At 46.5% G+C, this 17,335-nt stretch overlaps 1 protein-coding gene across 3 annotated transcripts in view; it reads left to right on the forward strand.

Annotated features, from left to right (window-relative positions):
- Positions 1-7,161: 7,161 nt before the first annotated feature.
- NR5A2 (nuclear receptor subfamily 5 group A member 2) overlaps positions 7,162-17,335 on the forward strand; it is an 88,319-nt gene continuing 78,145 nt past the window's right edge. For 2 of the 3 annotated variants that reach the window (XM_064664479.1, XM_064664483.1), the window contains exon 1: positions 7,162-7,465. In XM_064664479.1, coding sequence (XP_064520549.1) covers positions 7,402-7,465 — 64 coding nt within the window. In that variant the 5' untranslated portion in view covers positions 7,162-7,401. Of the gene's footprint in view, positions 7,466-16,794; positions 17,223-17,335 lie in introns of those variants that run through there. The other variant, XM_064664482.1, reaches the window with a different exon arrangement.

Here is a 17,335-nt window from a genome sequence, read left to right on the forward strand (position 1 = left end):
AGGAATGTCTACTCTAGCATCCTATGCTCACTATCAGATTCAGAACTTGCCATGCCGTTAATATGAAATGAAAAATCAATAGCTATTGTTCAGCCATTACCCCCCATCAACTGATGCACGAGTGTCAAACACGGCAGCTAGTTAATGGTAAAACAAGGTACAGGGATTGTTTTTCAAAAGCATGCCTGAGCTGCACTTTACACATATGCTGGCCCTAACTTGCACTTCATCAAGTGCTCTGCCATCTCTTGAGACACTAGTGAGCAACTAGTAAGGGCTATGCATCCACACGACAAACACCTGGTTTGAGACTGGTGCAAGCTTTTCATAAGCAAGATCTTGTGAAGGTCAGCAGTGTCCTGTCCAGGCATGACCAAAGGGAAAGAGCATGGTCTTCTTAACCACCCTTCATTGTGAATTATATAAGCAAAATCCTTCCCTCTCTTATTAAAGAAAAAAACAGCAAACTGAAAAACATATGTCCATAGGAAGAACACTAAGACAAGCAGAACGCTCTCTGAAAAACTTCCACATTCTAACTGAAAAGCACATTCAAGTCCCCAGCAAGTCCCTGGGCAGTGTTACAGAAGTAGTTATTGCCAGTTCACAGGAAGGGATGAGAACACCTACAAAAGCTGTAAGAGGAAAGCAAGGGCCAGTTGCACCAAGGAGGCAACCTGGGAGCTAAGGGAGCAAGAACACAGACTGGGTAGGGGACTCACCGATGGAGCACAGTCCTGGAGCAGAGGAGCCAGCCAAGCAGAGTAGTGCCCAATCCTACCAATGTGCCAGTGGTCATTGGGTGAAAGCAGTAAAATCAGCCAAGGTCTGAAGTGAAGCCAGAAAATCCATAGAATCATTTGAGAATGGGTCCCCATCCAGCACAGCCCAAGGAAGGGGCCTGTTACCAGCTGGAGCTTAAATGAGCAGGTGACCCAGTGGAGCACGTGGGTGGGGGTCCAGGTGAAGCTGCTTAGGGCCATTAAGGCCTGTTAAACACCTGGGGCCCTGACAAGGTTTCTCTTTTTTATCATTCTACTGTTGATTTAGTAAAGACCTCTAACTGTGTATATATATATATATATCTTTTTAATACAGCATTTTTCAGAGGTCATGATCAGATCTCCATCTTAACTGTACACGCTGGTGTCTGGACTGCTGAAAAGCATTGCAGTCTAGGGAGGGTAGGCAGTGGTGACCAGAGGAAAGACAGAGCAACAATTTTAGGATGAGAATAATATGCATTTACATATAACAAGGGCACCTGAACATCTGTTCACATTTCTTGGTGTGGTAGAAGTACCCAGAAGCCCTAGTCTGAGACAAAGAATTTGATCTAGGCACTATACAAACAGAATGTCTGAACAGGCACTAAAGATTTGCATGCCACTGCAAGTGCATTAGCAATCTAATTTAAAGCTGGTCCCTGAAAGTCAGGACTCCTCAGAAGTCCCAGGTGCTACTGCTTTCCCCAGAAATACAGGGACTCTAATTCCAGGGTCATCTGCATTTTTTACTGCGATCTAACCACATGAAATAAGTATACCATCTAATGAACTGTGGCACATTGTATAAAAGGATATAAAAATATTAATTAATGTTATACTAATATATTATTCATATAACTGCACTAGGGAGACCATGTTCTTGAAGGAATTAAATATTTCTCAGATCTGAAGTCTACTTGGTCTGTTTTTTAAGACCTGCAATATTTAACAAGAGTGGTGCCTAGATGACTTGGAAGACAATGAAAAAAAACTGTGTTTCTTCAGTGATATATACTTTGGAAACGTATCCATTAGACAAAATATATACAGCCTTTTATTATGAAGCTTACAAGTATAGTAGTTTTTGTTGTTCGGATTTTGGCATATGCCTCCAGAAACCAACCACCTTAAATTTTAAATTGCCAAGAGAAAGACTAGTGTTCTGTTTAATTATTAGTGCCATAAACCAGAACAATATTTACCTGCCTCTAACAGAGCTTAGGAAAATCCACTTATCTCTCCTGCCAGGTGCTACATTTCTCACAGTTATTAATAAAATGATCAGAAATCCTTATTTCTGAATGGCCTTTACCCCACTTTTGTCTCCTGTCAGTGTCCTTCCCAAAAGTCAGCTTGGAATTAGGAACAAATTCTGCACTTGCTCATTGGGAAGACAGAAAGAAGTGGGAGCACTCCTCTGCACCAGATCTGACCTACCACTTGATCACTAAGCCTTGATTTCTCCTCCCTCCAGCTGGAATGTGGCCCATCGAGCGTGTGTAACACACAGTTCTGCATTTCAGCAGCCTCCAGACATCCTTCTATTCCTGGCTCAATAAATGAGTTTCAGTAAGGAGACCCCTTCTGCTTAGGCATGAAATGTCACTCTGAAATCTGCTTCCTTTTGCCAGTCTTTTACCTTCCATTAGCATTCAACTTGCCCTTGCTCCATGGTCTCAAGCAAAGCCAGTCCCTGTGGCACAGCACACATGTAGCTTCCTTCAGGACTAGAAATTAATGAGAAATTCGTCAGAACTAACCAAGGTCTTTCAGAATTTAGGTTCCTGACTCGGTATTTCCATCCTGCCTCAAGCTAAGGTTTTGGGAGGGTTTTGGGTTGGGAGGATGGGGATGGCAATGGTCATGTATGTATGTATCTTCGAAAAAGAACAGATAATCTAGATACCAAGTTCAGAAGGTTTTAAGTTCCACTTAAGATCCACTTTAAGGCTCCTTCTCACCTCTTTCTCCGCTCCTCCTTACAAAGTAATAAATTAATCTTGTTCTGTGAAGAAACTGTTGTATGCTCCTGAGTGCTATGTGAGATGATGGATGAGTCCACAACACCTGTTACTGATACATACGAGGAATTAATTTCCCTCTGCCTGTTTCACAGAAATCTGTTCTTTTCTCACAAAGTCAAACATTCTGCTCCTATTTCTAGTAAATATCTCCTAGATAAGCTTTGGAAAGGTCCATAACTATTTAATAACATTTCTCTTTGTATGCCAGTAAGTTAGATTAGTGAAGAAAAGGAGGTGTACAAGAAATTAAAATTGAAGCTACTTACATAGTAGACAGACAGGCAGATAAAACTTTGCTAGATAGCTCTCCTCACACCATGAAAGTTTTATTTCTTCAGTGCAGAGTGCTAGCACTAAATCTGGGTCCCACTAAAGCTTATGCTGTTCCTTTACTTAAGGCTAAAAGAGGACTTTTGTGATCCACAACTGTATGTTCCCATTTGCAGAGAACTGAGTTTTCCTTCTAAGTAGTCCTGGAGGTTACCTGACTGCTCATTTAACCTAAAAGAAGTAGTTACAAATGTCTGCATTTACCTCCTCATCTAGACATTAATTTATTAAGAGAAATATTCACTGAAATAATTTTTGTAAGTAATTATTAGGGAAAAGTCATAGGAAGCAATTTTATAATTCCTACAATTCATTAGTCATCTCCAAATATGGTTTATATTAAATGGTATTAATCCAAACAGAGAACAGAAACATGAGAGACTAATATATTCTGATTAATGTAACCAAGGAAAACAGTTCATATTTGGACACCCAGGAAGAAGGTACCATGCCTCTGCTCACCAGAGTTCCATTTCAATACACTGACAATCCCAAGTAAAGGAGTAGCATATGCTGAAATGTATTTTAATGCCATTGCATTCTACTGAGATGATAAACATAATTTGTAAAATATATACAAGTAAGAAAACAAAACTAACAAGACATTTAATAGGGAAGTCATACCATAAGACCAAACAGGAATTGAGAATCAACTGAAGGAAACCACTTAATAAATGAGACCTTCAATCTCAGTACTGTAATAATTACTTCACTGAAAAACCCAAAAGGTAAAGATCACCAGATAGATCAGATTCTCCTAATTTCCTTTACAGAACTACTGGGGAAAAGACATAAAACTGTATTTTAATGCCTTGGTTTTGCACATGTGAAATAATATAAAATTCATAAAGGTGGAGAAAATACACTGAAGCATCCAAAAGAATTTTAAATGTCTGTGATATATCAGGAAGAATAGCGGAATGACTGAAATGGAGAAAAGTTTTAAAAGAGTTATTTCTAGATCAAAGAACAGAGTTTGCAAATCTCTTTCCACCTAAGCAAACCTCCAGCTGAAACCAACCGGACTGCTCTCAGGACCAGACAGCTCATGCCTGGTAGGAACCGTGCCAGGATCAATGCCACGTTTGGCCTGAACTTTCAGAGAATGAGGATCACGTCCCTCATTTGATACGTGCTATGCTGAAGACGTACCTTTTCTGAGATCTGTGGATAATAAAAATGACAATGCCTTGAGATGGCATAGAAAGATGACAAGGAACAGACTGAATACAGATAAGCAATATCCAAAAAGTTACAGGACAATTACAAAATTGTGACTGACGTCACTAAATTTACACCAAGTCAGGGATTAAAATTCTTTGAAAAAGTTCACTATTAATCAGTCCATTTTCAGAGCTTGTTTCTTAATATCTTTACATGCCCAAATGAAATGGCACTTGTGGAAATGCCCATGAGAGAAGAAACTCCTTCTAACTCCATTATTGTGGTAAATGTTTGCAAAATAATTTGATGTGCAAGAGTCAAAGGAGGGATTGTTGCCAAGCTTTTGAAATCAGGTACGATTTCTTTGAGGACATTTGTTCGAGGGACAAACAAGGGACAATTTCATCATACAAGAACTGGCTAAACAAAAAAGACACTAAAGGTTTATCAATTAATTATCTTCCTGAAAGACCTGAGAGAGAAAAGTATGTTTGAAATAACAAAATTACCTTTCAAAAGCCTTGTCTCACCCATCCAGGATGAAAACAGGGGAAAAGAAAAAAAGAAAGGCGGGGGAAGAGGAGTACAGAAAAACACAGAGATACCAAATGAGTCTATGATGCTTCAACCACAGTTAGGAAAAGCTGTTCCAAGTAAGGTCAGTGGCTGCCTTACCAGGGACTTACATATGAAAAGCTACAGTTCAAAATTCCTGGTCTAGCAAAGTATTCAGCCATAAACTCAGGTACTTATCTTCAGTGGTACCACTCGGACGCCTCATTACACCTCATACCCTTACATATTTGTTTCAGTTGGGGTCCAAATGTATCACTGCTAAATACATCAAGCTGCTGGATCAGAAGCTGATATAGGTTTTCCTAGAGTTTCCCTATGAGTTTCTTTTCCCCTACTGGACTAGGTATAAAGAAAGGCAAAGAAAGCCTGTCTGGCTCTGCACCTGGCATACATTCCTCTATACACGGAGACAAAGTATCAGAAAAGGAAAAATAGAACATTTTTCAGTGACCCTGACATTTGATACTGATGCAAAAAAAGGAAAGGAATTACAGTGTTAGAAGCCAAAAGCATGAAGTTTCTTTATATTTCCTATGATTTAATATCTCTCTCTCCTCCACATACAGCAGATTCCTTTTTAGAGACTCTTGAAGATGGGCCAACAGTCTCTGATGGGCCAGCAATGTCTCTGATGACACGGTGGAAAGTTTCTAACCACAGTATCATTTGCAGCATTTCTCATTTATTTTATCCCCAGCCCCCAAAGATATGCCTTTTCTGATGGAATAAATGTTTCTTTTCATTTTTTATGAATAGTACTGAAAATCTATTTGGTGACCAAACGAATTAAAATAGACACTGAGTCCAATTATTTAGGTTTGTATGAAATCTGTTGTAAAACCTGGCTTCCAGATTTCACTCAGTCTAAACAGATATCAGTGACCCTGACAAAACAGTCATAGTACCTGTTTAACCAGCTTTGTAAATTATTTTTTTCCTGTAATAAATATGAAGGTAAAAATTTGGAAAATCAGGCCTTCCCTCTGCAGCCTGTCATCCTTACTACCAGGGGCTCTAGAGGAGGGCAGTACTGCACAGACCAAGTGATAATTCAGGGTTCCTGGCTGTAAGGCCCAATCACTGAATCATTTGCCACATCAACCTCATTTTCGGACCAGCTCTCAAGCTCTCATCCTAGCTGAGAGAAGCAGTTCAGTTTGAGCATGAACTAACCTGTCTGCCACTGTATCACCAAAGTCTAACCATCATGACAAAGTATATAAAAAAGCATGTGCTGCTTTACAGCTCTCTGCAAATTTTAAGAGAAAAAAACTCCCACTGACTTCAAGAGGCTTCAGATCTAGCCCACAGTGGAATAGCTTCACTCTATTTTTCAAGAGACTTGAAATATCAAATACCGTCTGATTATTCAGGCTTGAGTCTGATCTCACAAAGTGTATGCAGACTTAATCTATTGGGCTAGAGCTGCAAAGGCTGCCAGTGGCACTGCAGTGCACTCAGGCTGCCGTGGATGTAGCACAGCATCACCCTGGGAGCCGGCGTGTTCCTGCCTTTCCTCTGCTGGGGTGAAAGCAGAACACGATCCACTCACAGCTGAGATGAAAGATCGCCCAGTTATCTGCACAGCTGCACACCTTTGTAAAAATTATTTAAATCAAAACACTTGACAGCCATCTGACATGCTGTGAATATGTGTTGTACCTCCCAGCCTTAGGGGTGAGCGCAATACTGTCCACATATCATAATCCTGGGATATCAATGTTTAACCACGCTGTAAGGCTCTTTAGTGAGAAAGCAGTGTATGCTTTTAACTAAATGGCTACAACCTGGAGCTAGACTCCAGCCTGAGGACTGGGGCAATAAAACGGTTTTGTCTGACAAACCATTAGCAGAGATTTGCTAGTGCTGTTAGTCAGAGTGTAGAATCCCCAGAGCATTCAGAAGCCTCCCTTAAGGAATTAATGCTTGATTGTTTTGCCATCCAAAGAATGTTTACAGAAGCCAAAACAACCATGCTTGCTGTCCACTGTGCAAAGAGGTGATGACATCAAGAAGACAGGTCACAAGTCTGAGTTTATAGTCATTACACTTGTGTTGGTATGGCTTTTCATCCACTCAGTATGATCTTATGACCCCACAACTTTACAACCTTCCACTCTCTGGGCTTCATAGCACCTCTCCACTCTAGGTTAATCATTTCTCTGCCATTATCTGCCAACAGTTCTTATCTCTTTTGCTGTCACTTTATAACAGGGTCTCTTATCAAGCTGTACAAAATCACGTGACGATGCCAAACCTATCACAAGTTCCAATTCTTCTGATTAGAGACTATCATGAAATGGGATACATGGTTTACAGCAGGTCACTAATGCTGGAAAAAGTACAGAGTCCACTCAAAGACATGCTTGTTACTTTCTGAATTCTTGGATATTTTTTTTTGTTGTTGTTCATCACGCCGACTTTCACTGAAAGCTATTATAGCCTGGGTCTCAAGGCCAGAAAAGTTTACAGGCTGCACCTCTTCTGCACTCCATGCTGTACACCTTGTACCCAAGGGTACGGTATATTTACACCTAATAATGTCTTCTGGTTCCCACACAGCCATCATACAGGAATCTATAAAGCATGGACTTACATCAGTTGGTAAGTAACAGTTTTCCAACTGTTTTGAAGACTCTGTGTAAATATGTTAGATTTGTGGCTGTCCAAACTGGAAAAATCACTACAACTGGACAAGCCAAAACTGATTAATTTGCACATGTATTTAGGCAAGATAGAATTTTTATGATTCAATGTAAAAATGTAAGAAAACAGATGATGATTCATTGAATAACAATTTTCACTAGAGACAGTGCCATTATCAAATATATAATCGGATAATTAACAGTATCTTTATCTATTACAATTGATAATAACTGTGAAATTGTGTGTGTGCATGTATAAACATTTGCAAAAATTGGATTTAAATTGCTTCTGGCCTGATTATTCTTGCTGAAGAAAACCTCAGGAATGTTTTTGTGTCTTTTCTGTAGTACTGTAGTTTCTGTCAAATACAGATTCTTTTTTAGCTAAAAATGAAGACATGTCATGACTCAGTGGGGGTGGGCTGGATAATAAAAGTCAGTTAAGACTTCAGAGCAGCAAAGAAGTGAATACCTTCAGTAGCATATGGAAACAGCACCTGCTCCCCTTCTGGAAGCCATCAGGCATGGGTTTCTCTGGCTTGCAGGTACAAGGGGCATGGCACAGCCAGCTGGCCTGGGCTGTCCCAGGCTATGGGGGATGTGTCTGAGCCCCTGCCTTGTGTGTCTGCCCACCACCTCCCTTACCTTCTCTTCACATTCCCTATCTCAGGCCATTCTGGCTCTCAACACACTCATGGAGTGAGGTGTCTTTCCTTTGACAGGGCAAGAGCATCCCCTGCCCCATCAGCCTGTGCCCAGATCAGGACTGGGGCCAGGCAGGGCTGGAGAAGGCTTACCAAGGGAAACCCCTCCTTCATGGAGCAAAAGGAGCTTCGCAAACCAGCCCAGCAGCACTGCAGGTTCCACAGCCCAGGGTTTTGCAAGGTAGTGCCTCAGCACAGCAGTTCCTGGCAAGGATGAAAGAAGGGATCTTTGGCCCTCATGCAGAACTAGGGCACGCTCTCCTCCTCTTGCCCCAAAGTGCGTCATCACATGGCAGGCAAGGAGCTCGCCCTGATGCTGGGTGTGATATGGGCACCTTGCCATCAAGGGAGGCTTTGGGACTGTGGGGAAGGAGAGTGCAGCAACAGCTACAGGAAATAGCCTCAAACATAGCTGATCTTTATCTTCTGGTTGGAGCTGTTGCTTCTCCCTGGAAAGGGCTCCCACCTCACCCTGGACCCAGCTGTGTTCCAGGCAGCTGACCCCCAGGGCACCCTCTTTAACTGCTCTAAAACTCCTGCACAAAAACCATGCCCAACACTGTAGCAAGATTTACTGGGCTGCAAATGTATGACTGGAGAACTAATGCCCGTGGATCACACCACCAGGCTCATGACCACCTGCTCCCTGGACACCTGTGCCTGGTGGCAGCCCCACTCTGGGATGGGTTCCTGGTGCCTCTCTTCAGAGGGAGTCTTGTGGTCCCTCTGGCCCTCTGGCAGTGTTGTCAGGGTATCCTATCTATAACAAACAGAGGGCACAGGACACTCCTGGGCTGTTGGACATGACTGTGACCAGGATCAGATCATACCTGGGCCAGGAGGGATGATCCCAGCAAAGTCACAGAGAATTCAAAGCCAAATCCACTCTGGTGCTTCTCTACAGGTGTGGGGTTCTCCTCTGCACAGCTCTGCTCCCAGAAACACATGGAAAAGGTGGCAAGTCCAGCTTCCCTGCCAGCCCTTCCTTTACTGGGCCTTGCTCTAACTGTTGCTCTTTCTGGCTGCCAGGGAGGGACCTTCTGGTTCCCCCTCCTCAGCCTTCAGTATGGGATAGCAAAGTAATTATACAACTCATGTAACCGAAGAGTTGTCACTCAGATAAGGTTGAAAGGACACAACCCAAGTGGAAGGGAAAATAAGACATTTATCTGTGATATTTGGACCAATAAACTGTAATTTTCATGATTTCCAAAAAACTGGTAGATCTGGGTTCCCTAAATCATGTTGATATGAGAAATAGATTGCTGGAGTAGCAGAGACTCTTATCACCATACCTCTAATATGCACTTGTACGTGACCTGTGTCACAAATATACCAGGACAGATTCACAAAGCATGGCTCAAAAAAAGCAGTTCTAAATCTTGTGAAACTCTCCAAAGTCCTGTGTGCTCTGAGTCAAGGGGAGGATTCCGCCCTTGTATGGCACTGCTCAGCCGGAGCCTATGGGGGCAACCCTGAAAAATGCATCTAATTCAGCCTTCTAAACTGATCACTGTGTACCTGTAAGGGTTAAATGTAACCAGCACCACCCTGAGGGCCTCTGCTTGGAGGTGGGGGAACCGAATAGGAAGGAGCTGGATTCTGTTCTTATTTGCACTGGAGAGTAATTCTTTAGGAGAAAAAGCTGTCCTCCCAGGGTGTAAGTACAATCAGCAGCAGGGTCAAGTGCTCTTAAAAGTAAATGCCATCCCTGGCCTTTCACTTTTGTCCAGTCCCTCCCAGCATCTCCTTCAGTTTTTCCCCTCTAACCAAGGCAGAGCAGGTGGGCTTGTGATGACTGCCACAGCCTCTGCAGCCCTCACCCCATGAGCCCCTCCAGCCAGGGACACTTGCTGCTTCCCAGCACAGAGACTGAGAGTTCCTCTTGTCAGGGAGCACCTGCTTTGCAGAATGCACCCAGTGCGTTCACCCATCTTGGGATAAGTTAGTTTTTGTTATAAACCAGTGACATGTCACAGCAAGAGTGACTTAGCTTCCTCCCAGCAAGGAGGGCCTCACCCAGCTCCCATGAATGCAAATCAAACTCCATTGATAAAAATAGCAGTGGATCTCTCCCTTGGAGAGCAAACAGAACCAGCCTGGAGCTGGAGTGTGAGTGGGCACTACCAGTTGTTGACACCTGCTTTTAGGTTTACAGTCATACAGTCAAAGAGGCAGCTAGAATTCACAAAATCTTAATAGTACATCCTATCTCCAGATCATGCATACTATATGGACTTGTAAACATTTTTACGGAAATGCCATGATTTTTTTCTTCTATCAGATTCTGAGGCAATACAAAGATACTTGACTAGTTTTATTTTTCCTCTAATTAGCTTTTTGTCTTAGTGTCATCAGGGACATTATGCAATTTTTATAAGCATTAGCTATGATTATTTAACAGAAAAAACTGTTTCATTAATTAGAAAAAATGGTTATATAGGAGAAAAGTAATCTACTTGTAGTTTCCAACTGTGAAATTTTTTAGCTTGTAGAATACTTACTGCCATCTTAATTTTAATGTATGTCCTCAGGCAGTTAACAGTATTATAATTAGGACTCATGAGTTTGTCAAATTTGTTTTTATATTTAGTAGTAGTAGTAATAGTAGCAGTATTTTCATATGATTAACAAAGACACCAAATACTATCTTTAAAAGTCTGGATTAGGAGTTTGGCCAGCACTTATGCTGGCAAAGGTTCCACAGAAGTGAACAGTTTGGGCTGTGTGAGGACTGAAAGATATGCTGTAGGTTATTTTTTTTATACCAGTGAACTTTTGCTATTATTCTTTACTTTTGTGAATTTTCTTCCCACTTTCCTGTGGTTATACTGCAAATGAGCTATCTACAATAGGGACAGTACTTACATTTACATCCGATTTTTTCCAATTAGTCTGATTTTAAATACCAAAATACATGAGGCAAAGTAACAATGATTATGCCTGTAGTCTCCAGAGGGAAACCTCCAATACTGACAAAATGCCTCCAGCCACTTGTCCATGGGGGTAATTTAAAGGTCAGCTCTCAAACTTATCTTATATAGAGTGAAAGGGAAGAATTGTCTGCAGCAGCAGTTTTGTTAGGCTGTATTGTAAGGAAACCTGTTAAAACTTCTCATGCCAGTTATTATTAATTTCTAGAGTTTACTCACATATTACAGGAGTACATTATATACATTACATAGATATGCAACCTTATATATAATAATATATATTGATACATTGTTATGTACAATGAACAAACATGCATATGTACAAATCCTTATCAAGATTTCTCAGTGTAAACTATGTCTGGTTTATCTTCTCGTGGTTTGTTTTATGATTTTACACTTATGTGTAAAGACGTATAGATATATATGAGCTCAAACTTTTTTCATTATAAAGATCAGCTATTAAATTATTTTTAAGTGAAGTTTTCCAAGCTTTGAAACATGGGGTGGGGGGAGGTGGAGGGAAGAAGCAGACCTAAAACATCTTTTTTTTCCACCAGCAGATCAAGGTCAGTTGCCTCAGTAAAAGAAATTTCATTTTTAAGCCTGTCTGTGCAGGATAAAAATCAATTATCTCTTATGATACAGAGACGGGCACTCAGCCCTGACAGGAGCCTTGCTGTATATACAAATATATTTGGAGTTCTCTTTCCAGATCAAGCTCTAGCTTTTTTAACCAGAGGTTCCACACTCGGCTCCAAAGGGGCAGCACAGGCAGAAACAAAAGAGCCTCGTCACAAAAGTAATTATCAATGCTGGGAAGGGGCAGGGGGATCGCGGCGGCGGAGGGGAGCGTCGGGATGATCCGGGGCGTCCGCCGGCCTGGCCCCGCGGCCGCCCCAGCCGGCAGCACCGGGGGGCACCGCGCCGGGCAGCGGCTCCGCTTCTGGGAGAAGGGCCCCTGCTCATGGATTCACCTCCTCGCCTCCGATTAGGGGGGAAGCCGCCACCCCCGCAGCAGACAGGAGCGATCAGGGCGAGCGCGTTTCCCCGTCGCACCGTTAGCGGCAACAGGTCCAGGCAATGCGGGACTAGAAGGCGTTTTCCCCACGGAACTCGTGTAATTTATGGCAGGGAAAAAAAATATTCTAGCAGAATTCCTGCTTGCAAAACTGGATGTTTAAGTGTCGCGTGGAACAGACCGCAGTTCGCTGCTGATGGGATCGATGCAGGGAAGCCCTCCCGCCGGCTCTGGGCACGGCTCACCGCCTCCCCAAGGGCGCACGGAGATGCCTTAGCCCTTCCAGGCCCTCCAGTTAGATCAGCAGGATCTCCGTCGGGAAGCCGCCTCGCAGCAGGCAGTGCCCGGCCGCCCCTGCCCACTTGTGTCACCCTCGGGCGGGCGGCCCCGCGGGAGGGAGCGCGCCCCGCGCCGGGCGATGCGGTGGGGACGCGGTGGGGACACGGCGGGGACACGGCGGGGACACGGCGGGCCCGAGCCGGCGGGACGGAGCAGACGGCGGCGGGACGCGGTGAAGTGTTACGACACCTCACTGATGACTCACTTAGCAATAAAAGAAAGGCAATCGCAGCGATGCTTTACCACCCACTTGGCCCTGCTCGCTCCTCACTCCCGAGTCTAGTGTCATCACGCTGCTGCCAGGTGTTCATCGGGCAGCAGTGCATTCCGGCGGGCAGCAGGAGCTTGGCCGGGCTTGAAAAATAGCTTCTCGGTCAATAATTGACTGTTTGGAAATGACTCTTTATGTCGGATCGGAGAAGAACGACATCTCCGTAAGGCAACAGTGAACGATTAGCTGCAGAAAAAAAGGGAACAGGCTTTGGAAATGATCCTCTGTGGCGTGCGTTTTACAAAAGTAAAGTATTTTGCAAAAGTATTTCAGCCTGAAGCACCCACTCTGTTTTGCTGACAGTGGATCAAAAAGAAAAAAAATAGGCGAGGAAAGTTTATTTTTGTGTTTGAGGTGGACTGGTTTTGTGGGTTAGGGATTCTTGTTCGGGTTTTTTGGTTTTTTTGGTTTGGTCTGATTTTTTCAGTTCTCTAGACAGGACAGTTTGTTTTCTAAAGCCTGAGTTGGAGGCACTAGCAGCCCCCATTCAATGAATCCCTAGGAATTAAATGCAGTATTGCCTCGGCAAAAAGATGAGAGGAAACCGCTTTCGAGGTACTCTCCCCTTCGCACTGCAGGGGGGATCTGACTGTGACAAGAAGTGGAGGGGGGAAGACGTGAGAGGGAAGAGGGAAGAGGGAAGAGGGAAGAGGGAAGAGGGAAGAGGGAAGAGGGAAGAGGGAAGAGGGAAGAGGGAAGAGGGAAGAGGGAAGAGGGAAGAGGGAAGAGGGAAGAGGGAAGAGGGAAGAGGGAAGAGGGAAGAGGGAAGAGGGAAGAGGGAAGAGGGAAGAGGGAAGAGGGAAGAGAAGAGAAGAGAAGAGAAGAGAAGAGAAGAGAAGAGAAGAGAAGAGAAGAGAAGAGAAGAGAAGAGAAGAGAAGAGAAGAGAAGAGAAGAGAAGAGAAGAGAAGAGAAGAGAAGAGAAGAGAAGAGAAGAGAAGAGAAGAGAAGAGAAGAGAAGAGAAGAGAAGAGAAGAGAAGAGAAGAGAAGAGAAGAGAAGAGAAGAGAAGAGAAGAGAAGAGAAGAGAAGAGAGCAGAACCTGTACTGGACACGCCTTTCCTGGTGTAAACAGTCTCGTAACACTGGGCGTGAGAGGTGCGTGAGGTGGAGCAGCAAACTGGCGTTATGAACTTCGCCGGCTGCAGAGGGATCCCGTGTCTGCCGCACGCTGCCTCCTCCGGGGCACTTCCCGAGGCCGCGCCCGTCTCTGCCGCGGCCGCGCCGCTGCGTGCCCGTGGCTGTGCCAGCCTGTGCCCGGGGCTGTGTGGCTGCGCCGGGAACAGGCTGCGTGGCGCTGACTCCCTCCTCGAGCCTGGCTGAAGTCACAGTTTTCACTGTAGGATGGCTCAGGGCAGTTCTGGGCTGGCAGGCAAAAGGGAATGTTCAGCGGGAGAGAAAGAAGGACATGATGCGGGTTTCTCTCCTTAAATACTTCCATTTAAGTAGTTTTGACCGGATTTAGACTTCCTAGCAGAAGTTTTTATTTGTTTCATTTGCTTCTGCGAAGTTTGTCTTGAACATTTACCACCGTCACCCCCAAACGTTCACTTTCGCTAGTTTGCTGAGAAGATAAATCAAACCTTCTCCGGGACACTTCCCGATACAAAGCTCGAAGGGAGCATGCTGTTTGTTTCTCATCAAGCAGACCTTCCAAGTTGGAAATGTCTCTGTTTAGGGAAAAGGCTTTGAAATTTGCTCAGGTTCTGTGGACTCTTGGAAGCTGTAAGAAATCGGAGCTTGCCTAGAAATATCATCACACAGAACCCTCTGCCTTGAAAACAGAGAGGTGGAAGAAGCTTCAGATTATTTAAAATTAGACAGTGGGTTTTTTTAATGTAAATGTACATACATTTAAATGGGAAAGTATAAAATATTCCAGGTCTTGCTCCTTGTACTAATCAAGGCTGCTGCAGGCTCCCCGAGCCATCATCTTTTATAATTATAATTACACGCGTCAATCAAGACCTTCAGGCAAAGTCAGAACAAGGCAGGCAAACTCAGGAGAGAAATCGCATTAAAAAAAAAAAGTTTGGAGAACTTAGTAAGGAATGGAGAAGATATTAGAAGAAAGGGTAATTAAGGTTGCTCAAGGCAATCGTGAGAGCTAGAACTCCATGTTAAATTAAATGTAGCCACAAGGGACCAGGTATCATTTTTAATATGTACTGCCCTAAACTGTTACTTCGGAGAAATGTGGATGTGTAATAACCACTCCAAAGTATTTTCATCCATAGCGACAGCTCGCAGAGTGACTTTGCGATGTACAGACTGAAATCTCTCCAAACCCTTCCCTGGCGGAATCACATTAAGCCCACGAGTAGGAGCGAAAAGCCCGGGGACCAGTGCTAGGGCCATATCCTCGGGGGAGTATTGTACGGGGAGAGCCGACCCGGCCCGGGCCACTCGCCGGCGCAGGCACTTGGCCGCGCTGCCCGCGGGGGCCGCAGCCCGCCTGGCCCCGGCTGCGCTCGGGCTGTTTTCGCCTGCCCTGTCCGGACGCGGGGTTTCCTTCCCCTGCTTTTCCCCCGAACAGGGATGCCTTCCCCGGAGCAGCGGTGACGAGAGTGGCATCACGGAGAGCTCCGTCGGGGTGTCGCCAAGCGGCGTGACCCACCCGGCGGTGAGCGGTAGGGAGGGGACCGGCTTGCCCGGTGGAGCCCAGCGGGCTGCAGGACCCAGGTCCGTGGGTGTCCTGACGGTCTGCTGTAAATGCGCCCGGAGCTGTGCTCTGACAGCACTTCTCCTCCGGGGAAGGGCTGCGAGGAGGGGTCGCTCCTCTGTGAGCCGCCCCCGGAGCGCTCCGGCCGCCCGTCGGGCCCAGGCGGCCCGGCTGCAGGCTCGGAAGGCCGGAGGGCCGCGGCCTCGCCGCGCCGCGGAGACCCCCGACCCGCAGCCCTCAGGGCGGGTGCCGGGGGAGCGGAGCGGAGCCGCCGCTGTGCTCTGGACGCCGCGTGTTGAGCCGCCCGGGCTCAGCGCTGGGCGATACTACACGAGAGGGGTTGTTTGCAACTAATGTATCTGGGAACAATTTCCCAGGGGCCGAAACAGAGTCTCAGCCTGAGTTACTTCTGCCTAGAAACGGGGGCATTCCCTCGAGAGGGTTTTCAGCCGCCCCGTCCTAGCCATCCAGCTGTTTTCTCACGCAGCTCGCCATCCTGCTGTCCTAAAACTTATTCGCAGATGACCTGCTAAACTGTGAAATTATAACTTGAGGTATAAGGTGTTGATATAGTTCACCCGCTCGAACTCCCGCCCGAAGGGGAATGGGGAAAGGTGAGAATGGAAGGAGCCCGAGAGGTCTGAGCCTCTCTGCGTGCTGGGCTCTACTCCGCTGATGCTGGTGTTGGGTTGGCTCGAGATTTGCGCTGAACTAGCAAAGGTGTCCCGGCTACTGGATGCAAAAAGTTGAGCGCAGCCGAGTCTGCTCTCTGCATGTGGTGCGCTTGACTCACTGCGGGTTCACCCTGCGATCACCACCACTAAGTTACAACAACGACCAGTTTTCACCATCTCTCTCCCAGTCGGTGGGAAATGCCATACTCTGCGCTGGAGACAGTTCCGCGCCCCACTTCCCATCGGAAGCAATTTTCACCGCCAAATATTTTCAGCTCTTAATATACACAACGGAGATTAAAGTGCCAGAGGAGCACGGGCAGCCGAGCGCTCGGATGGGGAGCTCGGATGCTTTCCAAGGTGCAAATATCGCTCATCCCACACCACCAAACCTATGCGCCGCAGTGGGAACTGCGCGGAGCCTCCCGGACCCTCCCGGCGAAGGAGGGGTGGGAAGGGCAACGGGGGCAGGCAGAGCTCCGGCTCGACTCGCCGGGCAGTCTGCACCCCGCCGCCCCCGGAGCTCCCCCGCGCCGCGCCGCGGGGCCGCCCGGCTCTCGCCGCTGAAGCACCAGCGTGCGAGAAACGAGTTCTTTGGGACAACTTGGAAAGCAGTGCAACTTGCTGCACTGTGAGCCGGGGAAGGGAGCGATGGCTCTGCCAGGGCACTGGCTTTTGGCAAACGATGCTACTGGCACTGACAGATTTCGCAAGAAGCTTAGGGGAGGGAGACCGAAAAAGCCTAAATAGGTGCAGCGAGCTCCAACGCGGCTCCTGCCCGCTTGTGTCAGACCCTAGGGCTGCGCCGGCTGCAACGTGGCCGCAGGGGTTGGGGGTTCCACTGTGTACCCCCGCCCGCCCCGAGAGAAGGCGAGGTCCGGGGTGTCCTCAGCCGCCGCTGGCCGGGCGAGGGCATTGCCCCGCCGGCCCCAAGGGAGCTAGAGCGTGGCTGCCCGCCGGCACAGCCGCGGAAGGGAGAGTAGGCGTAGCCCCAGCTCGGCGGGGCTGGTGACCCGTCGGGCTCCGCTGGGGCGAGGAGGGGTGGCAGCAGCCCAGTTCCTCACGCCGCAGCCCCGTTTAACCAGCGGGGGTGACTGCGCTGGGCCAGTGTGTGTGCGGTGCGTGTGTGCGCGGGGGGTGTTGCTCATCCCGCCTCTGCCTTATTGGCTGCAAGGGCGGTGTCGGGGCCCCCCTTCGCCGGAGACCCCGCACCCTGCAGCCCCCAGGCTCC

Source organism: Pseudopipra pipra, chromosome 9 (assembly GCF_036250125.1).
Source record: "Pseudopipra pipra isolate bDixPip1 chromosome 9, bDixPip1.hap1, whole genome shotgun sequence".
Lineage (NCBI taxonomy): Eukaryota > Metazoa > Chordata > Aves > Passeriformes > Pipridae > Pseudopipra > Pseudopipra pipra.